This window comes from Sabethes cyaneus, chromosome 1 (genome assembly GCF_943734655.1).
Source record: "Sabethes cyaneus chromosome 1, idSabCyanKW18_F2, whole genome shotgun sequence".
NCBI lineage: Eukaryota > Metazoa > Arthropoda > Insecta > Diptera > Culicidae > Sabethes > Sabethes cyaneus.
Genome location: NC_071353.1, coordinates 133376133 through 133396399, shown reverse-complemented (window position 1 = coordinate 133396399; position 20267 = coordinate 133376133). Strand labels below are relative to the sequence as shown.

Genomic DNA, 20267 nt, shown 5'->3' with positions numbered 1-20267 from the left:
AATTTTAGTACTCAGTTGTATCCAATTTTTCACGCGATATTAAATTTCAAGTAGAAAGTAGGGCACGTATTTTATTGTCCACATTAATATTTTTCTCATTTGATATTAGATTTTCCGGTAACAAAAAAAAGCCGGTACGAAAAATGAACGAACGCTCTCCCATGGTCTGGGACCCAATCGAGGGCATCTTCTAGTAGCACACGTATTAGTTCTATATAGTAACATTCGTTGAATGATATCTTTTTGTTTCTGCATCAGTTTCCTGTCCTTTTCACTATTCGCAAAATGTCGAAAAAAACTAGTTAGAACTGGCATGGGCACCCGAACCCAGTTGAACCCTTCCACAGTTTCCACAAATCATTCTTCAGCCATGGCCAGGCAATAAACGGACAACGCTAAAGCAGTAGACGCTAAATTGAAACGGAACTGGCCCGAGGAAATCGAGAAGACTATCTTCGCGCCAGAACAATGAATGTGACGGTCAAATCGAAATGTGAACAAAAACCAAGCTAGTTTCCACTCGGACAGCAATTCAAAGGGATCTAATAAACCGCGTTTGCCCTGTAGGCTCGGTTCATTTTCGCAGAGGAGGCTGATGTTTTAGGGCGAAATATTTTTCATTACTTTTAGAGATTGAATCGGATTCCTTTTAATAATATCAAGCATTCACTTCATAATTATATTCCAGTTAGCTAGCCTCAAACCCATAGTGTATGGGTTGGGAAGGAAGTGGCGCGCGAGTTTGCATTAAGCTCGCTCGTGGCACCGCAAATGAACGGTTTGACAGCGTTAATCAATCCCGTAAGCTTCACCGGGCGGTTGTCTCTTTCACACGGTCACGTCTTTACCGTGTATGCCATATTTCTGCGCTTAAATGGGTCAAACTCGCCCCCAGATTACAATCCCTTGTAGCTGCCAGGGGCAGCGGCTGGCGCTGTCTCCATAAACTAATCCCCAATACTGCTAATTCCTGTTTAGTGCAGTGGCGTTGAATTTATGCAAACGTTGTTCCATGAATAATGCAAGTGGTTTACCAGCACTTGCCGTATGGCACCATCGCCTGGAATAATTAATTCAAATCAGATCGATATATCACTACCGCCGGCATTGCATCCTTATCTAGCGTCAACCAGACCTGGCTAGCCGGCCGGCAAGGATGCACAATGCTCGGACAGTGGAGTGTGGCTTACTGCTGGGAGGGGGCCATCCATTGAGTATGCTACATTATTCGCTTTTTTTAGTTGCTGAGAATTTATTGTGACATTTAAGGAACTGTCCCTCTCCGGTTATTCATATTGAACACATTCGAACTTGGGAATGTAATTTGGAAATGATATGGAGTATTGATTGGATTCATTAGCAATTCAATAAGCGTTAATTAAACATAAATCTTGCACTCTAAGAATATTATTTAACAGTGAAACTTATTTCCACCTAATTCGAGTCACGAACGATGGATCGTCCCTTCCTTTCTGATCGGGGATTATTGCCCACAGGCCAAAGTTGATATCCGAAATTGACAGACGGATACTATCAGTCCGATAATGGCGTGTAATGTCGAAACTATTCCTGCGATCGTGAGAACTATTATTACCTGCAATCTATAGTAATGATTCGCGTTCGATGCACAAATCAATCTCAAGCCATAAACATCCTGTAATTGATACATCCGATATAGTTCGCACCGCATGTCCCAGCAATTAATGGGAAAATTTACTGTATCGGTTTCACAACATGGTTCACCGACAAAACCTGAAGTAAATTACACGATAATTTTTTTACCTTGTTTTATATGCCGATACGACGACAGCATTCCAGCTCTTCCTTCGTTTGGCTCACACCGGGGTGTTCGCTGCTGTGTGAAAGCTGAAAACGACGGAAGTGCAGAAAACCTCTACCGAAGGATCCATTTCATGTAGCACTCATCCATGCACCCATCCGTCCATGGCCCACCCATCCGTTCCCATCGTCCACGATCATCTTCGCAATTTAATTTTTCCACCTCATTTTGTGCTTTCCCACACACACAGGTAACGGTGGCGTGCCTGCTCGGTGCTGCAGCGGCTCAACAGGACTACCAGCAGGAGTATCGACAGGAGTACCGGCCAGCACCGCAGCGGATCGGTACCGGTGCTTCCGAGGTGAAGCCTACGCCGGTTCCGATTCTCAAGCAAATCAACAGGTGAGACAATCATTACGCTTAGGGTGACCTGTTTTTTTTGTTGTTGTTTTTTTCTTAACTGATGTAATTGCTCGACATGGTTCCACTTGCGTGAGAGCCATTCATTGCGGCGCGGCGGTGGTGCTGGGGATTGAATCCGAAATCACTAACCAGCCGTTAAGCATAACTAATTAGCCTCGCTATGCGAATGGCGGATTTATCGCCCAATTCGAAGCAACTTGAAGAATTCTACTAATGAATCACTAGCATGCTCAGGTGGTTAATTAGGTGCCGACATTATTGCGGAGCCAGCAGGTTGTGTTCTGTACCTATCAATAAATAACGAACCTAAAGTGAGAAAGAGTCGGTCGTTGCTTTTCCTTGCCTTGGCTGGTACCAGCTGCTGAACAAGCAAGGGCGTTGCGTTGCTACTTGAGCCGATCCGTGCTGCCGAAATTGGTACAGAAGTGTGCTCACTGTTTACTAATGAGTAGGAAGCAACTTATCGTTTATTTTTCATTTGACCGGTAATTTGATAATATCCACTTGAACGAGAGAGTTGTTGATTGTTATGGAAAATGATTTCATGTTTAATGTACATCCTGCTGAGCTAGGTCGTGGGATGTTTTACTAGATAGTTATATAATTTAAAAAGACTCGCGGCGTAGTGCAGTGCTTTCTGCACATGGAGTACGTTTTATAAAGTGATCTTGACCTTTCGATTTATTCACTGATCATCATATTTATGATTTTTATAACGATAGTTTTTCACAATCGACAGAGGGAACGGTAGAAGAAAGTAATGAAACAAAGGTGTTTATAGTATCTTGGGGAACACAAGATATGAAGAGGATAGAACGAAAAATTAGATAAAGGAGGGTCATTGAAGCAACGTTTATTAGGTTTGTATAACGTTTTCGGATGCGAACCCAACAACCACAGGGCCTGTGGAGAAAAGTTGGGTTCGAATCCCTTTATAAATGGTTCCTGTTATTGCTTGGCTCGTTCCGCGGATTCCCCAACTTGGGCAAAGAGACACGTTATACTTAATAAGCGTTGCTTCAATGACCCTTACTTACCGCATTTTCCGCTCTTTCCGCTTTCCTCCATCGATTGTAAAAAACTACCGTTTTAAAAATTAATTAAAAGCCTGACCTCAATACAATGGTCAAGCACAAAACACGAGGTTGATATATCATTTATTTGATTACTAGTTGTGCCCGAATCTTACGATCCGGAAAATATAAATGTCTGTTAAGAATTCAGAAAACTGCGGATACATTCCATTGGCAAGTGTTTGCGAAGATGCTTAATCTTTGTATTAGTTCGTTAGCTCTTAGATGTTGTTCATAAAAGAGTCATAGTCGGAAACTGAAACAAATATTTTTTTGTGGTCGTATTGGATTTTATTTAACTGAATTAAAACATTATCTCCACTGTGCTGATTCTATAGGCGGGCAATATGGCTCTTTTGTGTGAGTGGCTCTGAACCCTCTATTGTCTGCCACAAACCGATTCATACGGTCGGTGTTTCAGACAGTCAGACAGACAGACAGAACCGAAGGGCAAAATTCTAACTTCGAGAAAACGCATTCAAAATTTACTGCATTCGAAATCATCTTCTAACTCTGGCTGTTTGCAACATTTATATAGTCTGAGAGTAAAATGTTGCTTAGAAAATTCTTGACCGTTTGCTATCATTAACTCATTTTTTTAAAATTTTGCGACTTGGTCCGGTCTGATTTAACACCGACCATATGATATCGCGACGAGCAATCGAGTTGACCAGGCGAGTCGAGCAGTCGAATCAAGCAATCGAATTAAGCAGCTGGGTCGAGCAGCTGAGGCGAACAGTCAAGTTTAGCAGTCAAATTGAGCAGTCTAGTCGAGCAGTCTAGTCGAGCAGTCTAGTCGAGCAGTCTAGTCGAGCAGTCTAGTCGAGCAGTCTAGTCGAGCAGTTAAGTCAAGCTGTTCAGTCAAGCAGTCCGGTCGAGCAGTTGAGTCGAGCAGTCGAGTCGAGCAGTTGAATTGAGTGGTCTAGTCGAGCAGTCAAGTCGAGCAGTTAAATCGAGCAGTCAAATCGAGCAGTTAAGTTGAGCAATTAAGTCGAGTAGTCCAGTCGAGCAATTGAATCGAGTAGTCTAGTCGAGCACTTGAGTCGAGCAGTCGAATCGAATGGTTTAGTCAAGCAGTCGGGTCAAACGGTTAAGTCGAACAGTTGAGTCGAGCAGTTCATTCGAGCAGTCGAGTCGAGCAGTTGAGTCGAGTAGTCCAGTCGAATAGTTTAGTCGAGTAGAAGAGTTGAGAAGCTGAGTCGAGCATTCGAGTCGAGCAGTTGAGTCGAACAGTTAAGTCGAGCAGTTAAGTCGAGCTGTCGAATCAAACAGAAGTCAAGCAGTTGAGTTGAGCAGTCTAGTCGAGAAGTTAAATTAAGCTGCTCAGTCAAGCAGTCCAGCCGAGCAGTTGAGTCGAGCAGTCGAGTTGGACAGTTGAACCGAGCAATCGAATCGAGCAGTCCAGACGGGCAGTTTAATCAGGCAGTCAAGCCAGTAGTCCAGTCGAGCAGTTGAATCGAGTAGTCTAGTCGAGCAGCTGAGTCGAGCACTCGAATCGAACAGTTTAGTCAAGAAGTTGAGCAGTCGGGCCAAGCGGTTCAGTCGAGCAGTTAAGTCGAACAGTTGAGTCGAGCAGTTCAGTCGAGTAGTCCAATCGAGCAGTTCAATCGAGTAGTTAAATCGAGCAGTTAAGTCAAGCTGTCGAATCAAATAATTAAGCAGTTGAGTCGAGCAGTCGGGTTGTGTGGATAAGTCAAGCTGTTTAATCAAGCTGTCAGTTGAGTCGAGCAATCAAAACGAGTAGTCTAGTCGAGCAGTTGAATCGAGCAATCGGGTTGAGCAGTTGAGTCGAGCAGCCGATTCGAATAGTCCAATCGAGTAGCAGAGTCAAGTAGTTTATTCGAGCAGTCGAATCGAGCAGTTGAGTCGAGTAGTCCACTCGAGCAGTTAAATCGAGCTGTTCAGTCAAGCAGTCAAGTCGATCTGTCCAATCAAGCAGTTGAGTCGAGCAGTCGAATCGAACAGTTCAGTCGAGCAGTACAGCTAAGCAGTCCAGTCGAGCAATCATATCGAACAGTCTTATTGACCAGTCCAGTCGAGCAGTCTAGTCAACCAGCTGAGCAATTCAGCAGTCCAGCAGTTGACCGGAGAGGTGACTGAGGATACAGCCCATTGCTACGAAAGCATGACGTCCTGTCAGGGACCTGTTTTTAGTTACCGATAAGCCTCTTATGGCGTCCTGTCAGAGACCTGGTTTTCGGTACAGACATAAGCCTCTTATATAGATTTTCATATTAACAACAGTGGTGATTCTAGAATCTAAGTAGTTTATGAATCCCGAACGACTTAGGTGTGGCTGTAAATGAACATTTTTATAATTACGGAAGCTTTTGAGCATGTTTATACACAGAAAAACTGTTGAGACGACCAGGGCAACTCTCGCGGAATTAAGGAAGCTATGATGCAATAGAGTTTCGAATTGACGTCGTAGGGATGGCATTGAGCTTTCAAGCAGTCTCGGAAAGCTATTAAAAAGACTACGAGGTGACACAATTTCTGCAAAAAGGTCAAAGATCTTCAGGGAATAACATTAGAAATCCGGACCGCGAACACCGTACAATGCACCCATTTCAAGCAGAACACCAGTCTCGCTGTCCAATATGTCGCAAATTAACTGAAACTGTCGTCACAACCATCCGTCGAGGTAGGAAACGTGTCGTGCTTAGATCATTTAGGATTGGGACACTTTATTTTGACATAGCGGCGCGCCCAGTGCACAGTGGTTTGAATGCTCAAAACACGTGACCTTTTTGAATAACTGTATCAATAAACATTTCATTTCTGCAAGATCTGTCGGATGGTAAAAATTTCGTCCGCAATTGCGCGAGCCCCCATTCCTGACAAAACCTTGTGCTATCAGTGACAGTCGGCGTAACAGGATTCGGAAGAGTACTTTATAGGTGGTGTTTACCAGCGTCACGCCGCGCTAGTTGCAGCAGTTGCGTCGATAACCCTTACAATTTTTTATTCATTTCTACACTGGAAAACAAATATTTTACTAACTCGATTTTTGCAAAAGATTTTTTTGTTTTGAATATAGATAGCCATCCTGGAAAACACCAACTGTTTGTAGAACCATATCTTTATGACTCCAGTGTATCAGTAGTTTTTTGTGTAACGGGTTTTCCACTGGATATAAGTGTTGAAGTACAAGTACCCATCTCTTTGAAAACGCAGGCCCCGCTTAAAACGTTTTCCATTTCACGATTCAATTGATTCTGTTTCTGTTATCGAGTCTCGGAAACCTACCTATCCATTGAGCAATGTCCACTGGTCCGGCAAAAAAAGAGAGAAATTAAGATATCTCCACTGTCAACGATTACCCGCCTTGGCTTTCACCTGTCGCCAGTACAGGTTTGCGTTACCAGCCCGGATATCGTTGTCTCTCTGGGTCAGCCTCTTCTTTGTGGGACTCGCCTACTGGAGTCTCTTCAAAGTTTATAGGTATAGCTTTCTTTTGGAACGATTCAAATAGAGTGGTATTATGGATCCGCTTGAATCATCGACGGTACCATAAATTCGTCACTTTTCTCATTCGAAGTATGGCAACGAATACCTACCCATCGGGTTTCTACTATATTGATTTGCGTCGATCAAGCAACGAAGTACCAAATAGACTGTAACATTCGATGGAGAATTTCTGGTTTTGTTGACCAAATTTTCTTTTGGTAACTGAATGTTCTGGCCGGGCCAGCCGAATTGGGTTGCACCAACTAGAATTCCGTTCAGGTACCGTTCTCCGTGGATATCCCGAGTGAAGTCTACCGCTTCAACTTAAGGATGAAGCTTCAGCGAACGGCTATATTCTTGCGAAACGAATATTCATCTAACTAGTCTATCGGCGTGCGATACTTAAAGAAAATCTTACCTGGCTATTCAAAACTTCACTTATCACTACTCACTACTCATTTCTCAATTCTCACTTCTTACTCCTCATTTCTCAATTCTTACTTCCCATTTCCCCTTATTACTCACTACTAGTCACTAGTTACTTCTCACTTCTCATTACTCACATTTCACGGTTCCCATAAACAATGGTGGCTAACCGAAGTGGGTTGTTGTCTTATAACAAGCAAGATGATGTGAACGCTGTATGATGATGAGAGAGGCAAGAGTGTTGCCGACGACCTGCCATCAGAAGCCCTGGTCACTGCGCGGAGGCAGTGCCCCCCTCCACCGCGTCAGCCCTGCGTAGATGCTCGCTGGTATTTGTTCAATGAGAACTCATTGACCATTCTAGTAATCAAATTGGTCATAAAAGTTGGACCAAGAGTAGAATAAAAGTCAGATTATTATTTAGAACAGGTGTGTAAAACACGTAATCAAAAGCTTCCTCGATTTCTCAAACTTTGTGCGTTAAATCTACATACAAGACTAAAACCTCTTAAACCCGGAATGGTTCTGTGAGAATTTTTGTCACAGACTAGACTAGACCAACCAATCAGCAGAAGCAAGTCTGAAACACGTCCAGTTCTCCAAGATATTCAGTTTTGTTCTATATTATACTCAATTCGAAGTAAACACAGCTACCTTGAACAATTTCCATACTAATTTACGTATTTGAATAAGAAAATCTGCGACGAAAGTCTGGATGAACCAGTAAATAGGGCAACACTGGGTTTTCGGGGCTACTTTAGATGTACAATATATCATGAAAACCAGGTTCTATGACTATCGCTGTCACAAAACTCAGCGGCATCAAATTGATGAAACAAAATCTATTTGAGCAGAACGGTTCTACTGACGTATACCTAGAAAAATACGCCTCCGCGCTGTAAAAACTTTGCATGCCTCGGCCGCTTACTACATCTCCTGTACCCTCTGCCTGTTGCACACTAGCAATCTAGAATTACCACTAGAATGTACATACTTAGTAGACTGCATGGTAGTTCCGAGCGACTAATCGATCGTTTTAGTGGACGATTTCCGCTCCGTTTACCGATATCTGTTTTTTCTGTTTCTTTCTTTTCTCGTTTTTTCCCGACTATCGACTCCAATGCCCTCGATGTTCCAAATTGGTGCGTCGTGCACTTCGAATCACCCAACCAAAAAGCGACCGAGGAGACTTCTACCGGAAGCGATGCTTCACCGCCGTTCGCAACAACTGCAAGCTCCGTTCGGCCGAGCGGACCCGTTCGAAGTTCAATCCGAAGTCGCTCAACATGTACGGTTCCGAGACGACCGGTAGGGCGGCGGGCCTACCGCCGCAGGAGCAACCGGAACGAACAGGACCAGGCAGCGCAAGTATCGGTGGCGTGTTTTCGAACGGGAAGAAGTTGTTTAAGAAAATTAATAGCTAGAGCAAATGTTTTATAAATATTTCGTTAGTAAGCACTTCGTTATAGTACACATTTTCATGTTTAACGGTAATAAATAATAAACACTTTTTGACGGCCTTTTTACGGGTAAAATCTGTTTTATATGACTGTATTTTATATTTACCTTCAAATTGATATCAGAATCAATGGGTTAGTAAACCCATTCACGGGAAGACAACGGACATCAACAGTTTCCCCCGATCAATACGGCCCACGTAAATCATCTCCCGCGTACGCACACACAGTTCTGCTGACCTCGTTAACGTTTAGCATCCTTAGCATCCCGCACAGCAAGGCTAGCATTATTATTTTATCATCTTCGTTAGATTGCTGCGAACGAAAATGCAAAGCTCTGTGCTTGAGTGGAGAGCCTTCCGATTGGAGCCGTCCGTTCGCTCGTGCGTCCGTCCGTCCGTCCGTCCATCAAGCGCTTCCCGGGCTTGAAGCAGGGGGAAGTAAAAATAGACACGCTCGGTTGCCTGTGGGGTTGTGATCCATTTTCATTCCTTATAAAAATAAGCATTCAGCAATCAATGAACCGTTTGCCATTCTATACCGGATTGTTTGCAGCGCAGCCTTTGCAGCGGAGTGTGACGTAGGAGTGTGTTTTTATTTTCTCTTTCCACCCGGCCGACGACGGGAATGGGACGATAGGCTGCGGGTTCTGATGGGTCGAACAACGTTACTCGATGATAGGATTGTAGTTATTTATTCGGAGTATTTTCCACCGGGGGTGGCTGGGTGGGCATGGGCAGATATGTTTGTTGAGATAGTGATTCTACTACTGGTAGGATGATTCATACTTGGAGTCTTGACGGTCGGTATCATTGCATTGTCACTGGACTTGAGTTACATTGCCAACGTCTTTGAACGAACGGAAGTTTAGATAATGAGGTTCCTAGAATTGTGCGAATATTCTGCGGTTTGTTGCCGGGGGTCATGTCGTTGACTTAGCATCAAAAGTAATGCGTTGGTGTTTGGATTGTTGATACTGAACGGATCAATGCTAATCGAAGATAAACAACTGCAGGTCTGTTGTTGAAGATCACTGGCGTGTCTAGACGTAGGCAGAAAAGGTGGGCCTAAAGTTTTGCTACAAGTAGTAGACGTGCTTTGCTAATATAATTCATTCCAAGTAGCTTCGATTGAACTTTAACCAATTTTAATTTTATTCAAATCAGGGTTAGAATCATATCCTAGTTTTGTTTTATTTTTTATTTTTTTACAATTTAAATGCAATCCCATCTAAATTTTGTTGATATTTCAATTCTAACCTACTTTGTTTAAAATTTTACCTAATTTTGTTCGCGTACTTTCGGTTCTGTTTTGATCTGACAATAAAAATATTCGAATTGAAAAATGTCACTGTAATAACACTTAAACAATATAGCAACTCAAATTTTAGGAAAAACTGAAACGAAATTGGGTGCAATTGTATCGAAATTGAACTAAACTGTGATTAACAAAGTAATAAATAACGGGTGGCAACTAAACTTTTGGAATTTTTTTCTCAAGCTGTCAAAAAAAGACAAAGATACATGAAGAAGATCTGATTTACCGAAATTAAAGATACATTATCCATTGTTGAAAAAAATTAGTGTACATTTGAAAACGGTCCCTAATCGGCTGTTCGGTGAAGCTTTCGTTTGACGTCGGAACAGTAGCGTTTGTGTGTGGATATTATCACTACGACCAGCATTTTGATCTATTGTGATCTAACAGTAGCGTTGTACGGCCGTCATGTCAACTTTGCGAATGCATCTCTTGATTCTACCAATCAACTGTTTGCAATTCGTGGCTCTCCAGTTATTTTTGTACACCAAGGAACTCACAATACCGAAGAAATCTTCGATTGTACGCACTGAAACAGATTTTTCGGCTCGTGGTTTTTGGGTAAAAATGGTATCGAATGGGTAGGGTACTGTCGTTATCGTCGGGCCACTGTTATGGTCGGGCCATCACGATTTTACAGTTTTAGTAACTCATGATATCTATGATACAACCATTGTAATACTTCTTACTGTGATAGCTAACTTTTCACAATATTGTGGGTTTCAATCGTGTATTCAAAACACCCGTACTGAATTCAGTGACTAAAGCTTACAAAAAAAGTTTTCCAGGCGCAATGAACTTTTCTTCTAGAAATGATTCATAACATGCAATTAACGAGATAAATTTTGAAAATGTATGAAATGTGTTGTGCTGCACACGAAGACTATAGAAAAATCCCCTCCAGTAAGGTGTTTGGGAAGGCTAAGATGAAATACTAGAAAAACGCTATTTGTAAAGGTCGGGCCACTTGAGTAGTCATGGCCACCATAATTTTAAGCGCAGCAGCGCAATAATCGATAGAGAATGTCAGTCACGTAAAATGTGATGAAATAAAGCAAAATTAATACGATAAAAACCTAGATTTTTGTTGTTTTTTCATTGTAGTTGTACACTTCGGAAAAGGCGATTGCAGCAATACTGATTTTAAAAGATCGCCAAAATTTCGCAAAAATGCAATTAAAAATAGGTCGCCTTAAATGCTACTTAAATGCTATTTTGGCAAAATATACAGCCACTTTACTAATAACCTTCTTATAGTGCTGACAATGCTAATTTACAGCTAATTACCGACACGAAGAATTTGAATACAATTTTGGATGCCAATTTACAACACCTATGCAGTCAAAAAGCTAACATACTATAACGTGCAGTATTTTTTTTTTTTTTGCAGTATAAAATGCCGGAAACGCTGATTTGCTGCTTACGTTAAGGCTTATTAGTTACCTGGAATGGGTAGTTTAATATACAAAATTGCAATTTTTCCTTACAGTAAAGTAGAAAACAACTCCCATGTCCCCTCATTGCATAGCCAGAAAGCGGATAGTAATATTCGCCATGATTGTACAACATTACGCCAATTATCATTTTGCGAAAAACCTTAAGCGGAATGTACCATTTCACGGAAAACTTTTTTGTGGAAAGTACCATTTCGCGATCCTCTCCTTACTCGCTGTCGCTCGTTCCAGGAAACCCAGGTAGACCTAGGAAAATAAATAAACCTAGACAGTAGTGATTTCTGCGGGGAGTTGCCTCCCCACAGTGCGCGGCGCTTCCGACGGCGGGTCGGCGGCAACACTCGCGGCCGTCTCGTCCTGAATGATCTAGTGTTACTACACTACTACTACTACACTACTACTGTATAGATAGTTTTTGTGGTCTTGTTATCGATTAATGTTTTATGGAAAGTACCGAATTTCTCGAGTTCGATTAGTTTTTGAGTTTCACAAAAATTTCTGTTTTATTTGTATGAGAGTCCATATCCCCCTACCACAGGGGTGAGAGGTCTCTAACTATCATAAAATATATTCAAGACTCAAAAATCTCCTACATGCTAAATTTGGTTCCATTGGCTTAGTTAGTACTCAAATTATAAGGAAATTTGTATTTCATTTGTACAGGAGCCCCCCCCCCTCTTAAAGTGGGGAGGGGTCGTAATTCACCATAGAAAATTTTCTTGCCCTCGAAAACCTTCACATGCCAAATTTGTTTCCATTTGCTTGATTAGTTCTCGAGTTATGAGGAAATTTGTTTGGAGGCCCCCCCTCTTAAAGGGGAGAGGAGTTATAATTCCCGTTATAAAGAGGGGAGGGGTCTCAATTTACCATAGAATAAATTCTTGTCATCGAAAACACCCACATGCCAAATTTTGTTCTATTTGCTTGATTAGTTCTCGAGTTATGCGGAAATTTGTATTTCATTTGTATGGGAGCCCCCCTCTTAGTAAGGGTAGAGGTCTCTAACCATCACTAAAACCTTTCTTGGCCCCTAAAACCTCTACATGAAAATTTTCACGCCGATTGGTTCAGTAGTTTTCGATTCTATAAGGAACATACGGACAGACAGACAGACAGACAGACAGAAAGCCTTTTTTATAGGTATAGATATTTTCATGATTTTGTGTGTGTGTGTGTGCGTGTAAGTAATGATTTTTTTGATCGCTTGTTTCTCGGATATAGGTGAACCGATTCGTTTGTTATTATGCTTATTTGAAAAGTGTTATCACCTTGTAGATCACTATTGAATGGTTTGGCAGTCCGACATGTTGTTTAAAAGTTATAAGCAAAAATGTAAAAATTACGTGACATGATTTTCTCCTGAACCGCTCAACCGATTTCAACAATTTTAGTATCAAATGAAAGCTCTTGATACTGCAAATTTTTTGGAAGAGTTTTATCGGAAACAATCAAGCGGTTCAAAAGTTATACCTAAAATGTGCTTTTTCAAGGTGTCAATTGGTCGAACGTTTCTCAGAGATGGCCAAACCGATTTATGCGCTATCAGTCTCATTTGGTAGGTAATATAGCCTCATAGATCGCTATTGATTTGTTTTTTGATGGGATGTTTATTTTGAAAGTTATGAGCAGTCGCATATAGCACAATAAAATTTACAATTATTTGTAACGATTTTAATCAGATAATTAAGCAGATTTCAATTATCTTAGTATCAAACGAGAGGCCTTAACGCTGTGAACATATCTGCTAAATTTTATTAGAATCGGCCTTACCAGTCAAAAGTTATTTGATAAAAAATTGATGAAATTATTCGAGCAAACTTTACTGATATGAACCAAATAGAAAAAACGCGATCATGTGCTCTAGCGTAAAAATGCTTAATTTTTTCAGGTGGTGTGTCTTTGGAAAAGACACACTATTAGGGTGACCGTAAATCTACTTATTAGGGTGATACAAATTTTTGTTTTTTTTAATGCGTCCAAAAAAGTACAATGCATCCTTAAAAGTTGTAGAACATAGAAAAATAAGCAACTTTGCTGTACATAGTAACTATCTAACTCTTACTGGTTGCGAATTGTAACGATTTTTTTAAATGCAGCGAAAATTGAAAAATTGAGATATCGAAAAGCGGCTACGTCACAATTTAGATAATTAATTTTTACACGTCAAAAAAAATCAGCCAAATCGATCCTCTAGACATAGAGATATACGCACCGTCGCTGAAAACATATGGTTTCGAGGAGGGCGCGTTTAAACTATTGTACAGCACTGCACTTTCCTTCAAGCGATCTCACAATTTTACTGTAAATTCTCAACGAGATCACGTACCGAAAAATACTTTGGGCTCAACATATCTGAAGGTAAAAGGCTCCTGAAAATGCAAAACAAACAAGTTTTTCGACTTTCCAGTGAGGGTCCCCCCTTAAATATCAATCCTACCCAAGGACGTTGCACACGATTTTTTGATTGATTTCAAATATTCTACAAATTTATCAGTATATTACATACACATGCATATGTGTTGATGATAACTTCTATTACTGCCCATAAACGCATAACAGTCCCATGTGATTTTTCACCACTTTTGAAGTAAGCCTGGGAATCATCTTTAAATTGTTCATTCTTTCAATATTTCAAACAGTAATGTTATATTTGTTCCCAAAATTTTGAAAAAAATATTAAACTATGTCAGTCACAAATTACAAAGTTACAAATAAACGCAAAACAGTCTCAGTAGTGAAAATATAACGATAAACATCTGCTTTCTGGAAATGCCTGGACCGATTTGACTGAATAACTACCAAACGCAAAGTTTTGTGGCCTAGAAGAATTCTATTGAAATAGAAGCACCTTTAATCATAACAAACCCGTCATGCGACACCTCCAAGTACTCGAAATTGCAAAACTAGACCATTGGTAGTCGTATAAAATGTTCAAGACATCATCGGCCACATCTGAACACGTCCGGGAATGGTCCGGATCGGGGATCAGTTTCTGAATTGAACTAAAATGCAACATGTGACATATCTCTAAGTACTCAAAATTCAGAAAGTAGTTCATTTGTCGTCATATAAAGAGTCCAGGATTACATTGGCCACAGCCGGACACGTTCTAGGAACGTTCCGAATACATCCAGGAAAACGGCCAGTTTCTAACTTAAACCAAACACCAGAATGCGACCCCGTTATTAACTCAAAATAACAAATTACAAATAAAAGGAAGACATTTTTTGATTTGAAATATTATACAAATTTTTCAGTATATTACAAAGACATGCATATGTATTTATGATAACTACCATAGTGTTATAAAAGTTGAATTATGTTCCGAAGGCGTGTCGAATTCTAAAGGGCCAAACAGAATGCTGCGTCAACGCGTCCGTCAGCGTTATTCTGACAGTTTTCCCATGGGTTTACTGTCAAATTGACGCTGACGGATGCGTTAACGCTGCATTCTGTTTGGGCCTTAACTCAAATGACAAATGAGATGGTATAACAAAGGTTCCTTTCACCGATAGGTGGATTAAATCGGGGTTTTAACAGGAGAACCAAAAGACGAATTTCTGGCGCGTTGTAACGTCACGCTACACATTTACTTTCCAAAACAATCTAGGTAAAGTAAATGATATTAATATGTTCACTTTTAATAGGAAATGTTATGCTCTTTCCAAATATATAATAATATTTGGGGGTTTCTCAACGATTTTCCCAGCTGAAACACAAATACTGTGCAAAGAAGAGTCAAAACGTTGTAACGTCACGGCAGAATGTGTCAGGTATAGATTTGTATGGGAGCCTTCCCTCTTGGTGGGGAGGGATCTCTAACCATCATAAGAACCTTCCCTGGCACCAAAAACCCCTACATGCAAATTTTCACTCCGATCGGTTCTGTAGTTTTCGATTCTATAAGGAACATAGGGACAGACAGACAGAAATCCATTTTTATTGGTATAGATAGTTTTTACCAAATGATTGGGATTTTGGCCGTTCAGTCACCAAATTATAGTAGACGTTATATTTTCCTTTTTACGCCAACGTTTCGATTCGGATTTGGATCTTCATCAAGGCTTCTACGAACGTGTACTTTTATTAGCTGTTGTTGTCTGAGTTACAATTTGTTCGTCACGTACAAAGTGTCGATCGTGTTTGTCTAAATTCTTTAAGCCTACAGTGTTGTCTAGTTTTGGATTTTGGTACAATTTGTTTAACTACATGATGTTTAAGTTAATGAGAATTTAGTAACGATTTCTAATTGTGTATATAGTATTGTTTAGACTTACTGGTAACTGTCATTGGTTTACGTTATCTTTATTACTATTTTAACCTGGCGTGAATTGTTCTTCCTGTATTGGGCACGATACTTTTACTATTGGCTTGATTTTAATTGTGCCATTTTTCAGTGGTTGGTAATCGTGATGTTTGTTTGTGTTTGTGCCTGGTGCCTGTGTGATTGTTTTTCTACTATTTTGTTTTAGTGTGTTTAGTATTCCCGTATAACATATGTTGGTTCCATCTGTGTCGGAGCGTTTGTTGATGTTGTTCGTAGTCATTATATGGCATACTTCCAGTATCGGTAGTCGTGTTGCTTTGTTGCTGTGATCCAAAATTGATGCTTGTTCTAAGTCGAATCGGTGGTTTGTGTTGATGCAGTTGGTGTTCATAGCTGTTTTTTCTTCAACTGTTCAAGTTGTATTTGTCTTGTAGTTTTTACTTTAAAAAACCTAAATTCTTATAGACTATTATTATCCAAAGCCTACATAATACATAAGTGCTTAATCTAAAGTGAGTTTCTTACAAGCTAAAACGTTGATGTTAAAATTAAAACTAAATCTAAAATATGTTCAGTTTTTCTGGTTAGCCAAAGTGAGAATTTCATGCGAAGGATTAAAACTAACTTAGTTTGTATTGTTATTTGTAAGTTTTCAACTACCTAAATGCTAATCTAAAATATGAAACTACATATTGTGCTTACAAACTAGATATCGATGAACAGTATCATGCTAAGCTTGGCATCCATGACGTTTAATTATTCGTAAACGCTAGGAAACGCATAAACGTAAGTCCTAAATCATGCAAAAACATTCAAAATTATTTACAATATTGTATTGTGGAATTTCGGCTTTCCAGTTAGTTTTATATTGAAAACGGCTTTTTTATACTGCCTGACGTTTCGGCCTTTGGTTTTGGCCTTTTTCAAAGGTAGTATGGTTACGTTATCTTGTCTGGTCGTTGATTACCAACGAACAGAAGTTCAAAATTTTAACGGCTCCAAATGCATTAGTTTAAACTTCCGTTCGTTGGTAATCAACGAACAGACAAGAAAACGTAACCATATTACCTTTGAAAAAGGCCAAAACCAAAGACCGAAACGTCAGGCAGTATAAAAAAGCCGTTTTCAATATAAAACTGACTGGAAAGCCGAAAATCCACAATACAATAAATGTACTTCAGTCGATCTTAACAGCATTATTTACAATGCCAACGTAATATCATTGCCCGAAAATTTTAATCACGCTACGCGAAATACACGATTTAAAGTTTCGAAAATATTGTTTTCTTGTTGCATCGGCAACAGGCCTTGTAAAAACTAAATGCCAAAACTATAGGGACGTAATTTTTATGCACGGTATCAAACTTTAGCCAGAAGGTTAAGCACGTGCCCCATTGTACCCCATCCTAGATACGCTAGTGTGTATGTTTTGTGCAAGAGCGTTTTACTGAAAAGCAAATGTTGAAAACAATAGACGTTTAGTACGCGAGTAATTATTTTGCGATATGCCATGTGATTCTGGATGATTTGTTCTGCCTGCGGTTCATAACAAAGCATCGAATATCAGATCGTATGACATGAATAGAGATTACTTTTCACGATAAAAACAACTGCAGTGACATGCCCTGAGGGTATTTCAGCATCGGCACTATTATTTGCTGTGGTATGGAAAAGCACTCTACCTACAATACTGCCAATACTATTAGAGTCATGGAAAAAGAAAATCTGTCAGTCGCCTAATTTACCACTTTTCATCCTTTTTCCATTTTAAGGCACAACGAAGATGGTTCCTACACGTATGGTTACGAAGGAGCGGATGGATCTTTCAAAATTGAAACCAAACTTGCAACCGGAGAAGTCAAGGGAAAGTACGGTTACGTTGATGAAAGTGGAAAGGTGAAAGTGGTAGAGTACGGTGCCAACAAATATGGTTTTCAACCATCCGGAGAAGGCATTACCGTTCCACCACCAACGCTAGTCGATGAAACAACCGGAAAGGATGCACTCGTTGATTACGAAGAAAATATTCCCGCTCCTCGACCACAGGTAAGCTTGGTATTCGTAGGATATTTAAATGTACGCTCAACCTACCAATCTCTCCCGTTTTAGAAACCTCGTCCGTCCAAACCACGGTACCAGGAAGTAGTGCCGCAGCCTCGTCCGCAGCCGCAGCCACAGTTCTACGACTACGAAGACGAACAGCAGCAACCGCGAGCAAATCCACAGCCCCAATATCACCAGCAAGCTCAGTATGTGCAGACCTCAAATTTTGGTCCAGCTGCCGGTCCCGCCACCCTGCCCCAGCGGGCTCACATCCCGAATGCAGTTCCCGTCGACGTAGTTTACTCGCCAAAGCAGCGACCAGCTCGTCCTGAACCTGAATACGATACCCGCCCGCAAACCTTCCCCAGTGCACCGGCTCCGCAGCCGAAGATCCGCTATTCTGCACCGGCTTTCGCGGCCGCCGGTCCTGCACCGCTTCCAAAATCAAACGTAATTATTAGCACTTTCAAGTTGTACAAGCAGTAGATGCTCACACCACAAAAAAACGCACACACACACACACCCACATTTCACCCACGCACCAAATGCTTGCAAATCTCGTCCGCTTACGAATCGTTCATATCATCATTTCAGTTCGGCTTTGCACCGGCAGAACCTGCTTTCGCGCCTCAACCGCGACCGTCGCCCGCTGCCTACCAACCCAGACCCGCGCAAGGCCGTAGCACCAGCGTTCTGGACCAACTAGCCAAGGATTACGCACTGCCCCAGGGAGGAGCGGCCCCGCTGCACGATATCTCCTTCGGATACTACTGAACGACGCCGAATGCCAAGAAAAAGGGGGAGGGAAGGGGTTTTTGGGAAAATGTTCCAAGAGCTAACCGCTCTCTCTCTCTCTGCTCATTTCAATTCTGGCTTGGTTCTAGCAGCTTTACTTGCCAGAAGAGAAACAATTGGAAGAAAACAAAAAAAAAAACGAGTTAGTGAAAACTGCCATTTTGTAAGCTAAAAGTGATCGTGTTAGAGTGAACTTGAACGCTTTGACTCCAGATAGCTCGGGGAGAAAGTTGGGCGTGCAAACTGTAAACGGAACGAATTATACATGCTTGTGAGTGATGATGAAGAACTGATTATTTTAATAAAGAAAGAGTAATGATGGATTGTGGTTTGCTCTATAGTCCGAATATGACCCATGGCACGTTTTTTGAGTCTATACCAAGTTGATGTCCTGCCGGTAAACCGCATCGACAAAGTGCAAAACCACTCCTTCTCTTCAACCAATTCCATCGATCGGTTCGATCAAGGAGCATTCACCGCTGCTCAAAAGCTGACGGCGATGACAAAACGCCAAATCAGACCAGTAGTTCTATACGGATTTGAGACCGTAGCTTTACGGAAGACATATGTACACTTGCCGTATTTGAAGAGTGGTAGAGGCAAATGCACTGCAGACACTACTTCGAGCTACGGTGGTCTAACCACGTCGCAAGGGTGCCGAACGGCTGAGAAGCGAAATCTGTTCTCTTCAAGAACCAACCGGTACCAGGGATAGAAGGGCCCAATGGCTTGTCCAAATTGAACTTACGTGTATCGAGACACTTTACAATTGGCTGCGAGTCGCCCAGGATCGATTACAATGGAGACAAATTCTTGATACACACAGTTTTAATGAATTTGGCCGTGATGAAATTGATGTAGACCTTAAAAGGGTTATTGGTTTTCATTCCAGATATTGGAAGGCTCCTCCAACGATACACTACGACTACGTCTGTGTTGTATTAATACTTTTCTTGGAATACCATCGAAATAAGATTTCCAAACATTGTCTTTCATGATATTCTCGGAACTTTTTACGAAGTCAGCAAGTGGAGCAATTATTGTTAGCAGTATGGCTCATCACTCATTTTCTGGAGCATTTCTTCACCATAATCAGTTTGTTCGGTTCAAGGAGAAGTTCAGAAGGTGAAAAATGGTACAAACTAGTAGTTGTCCTATCCACAATATCTGAAATTTTTAGCAGTCCGAGTCTTGTTTCCTTTTTGTAAGTAGTGGAAACTCATCAGGAATTTGTCTTAGATATTTTGTAACAATTCTTGATACTTTAAAGTTCGTCATTCCACTTGTGGATATCTTCAGGCCTTTTTAGAAAGTCTTGGAGGCAAAAGATTTCTCCCTTTGAGTTTCCAGCAATGGCTACGGAAGGTGTCTTAAGTAGAGACGAAGACTCATAGGGGTTTAGGCGTAAAAACTTGAAAGCATCAATCTCGTTTGCTTTCTGGAGGCTTACGACCGATACTATCGTTTGGGCGGATTTTTTAAATCTCGTTCGAGACTGAAATCTGGCTATGCGTTCTCGACATATCTGCAGTACAGTCACTAACTCCAATTTTTACCTCCACATTCTGCCGGCTGGGGTACGCTACTTTGGTTGTCGTACGCAGATAGGAAAGGTGAAACGCTTTCGCCGCGTGGTTTCCGGCTACCTAATCTTATAATTCGGCATCAGTTTTTCGGAGGGCCCGTGGCTGTGGGATATGAATAAACCGAGTAAGGGTTATTTTTTGCTGGATAAGCATAGAGAAAGAAGTCTGTCTGTTTACATTGTGCAGTTGCAGCTTT

General features: G+C 41.1%; 1 protein-coding gene across 1 annotated transcript; it reads left to right on the top strand.

Moving 5' to 3' along the window:
* Positions 1–1544: 1544 nt before the first annotated feature.
* LOC128746253 (tyrosine-protein phosphatase non-receptor type 23) lies at positions 1545–18467 on the top strand. Its single transcript, XM_053843302.1, has 5 exons — positions 1545–1577; positions 2031–2182; positions 17420–17693; positions 17757–18140; positions 18285–18467. The coding sequence occupies exons 1-5, from the start codon at positions 1545–1547 to the stop codon at positions 18462–18464; spliced, it is 1023 nt and encodes a 340-aa protein (XP_053699277.1). The 3' UTR covers positions 18465–18467.
* Positions 18468–20267: the final 1800 nt, after the last annotated feature.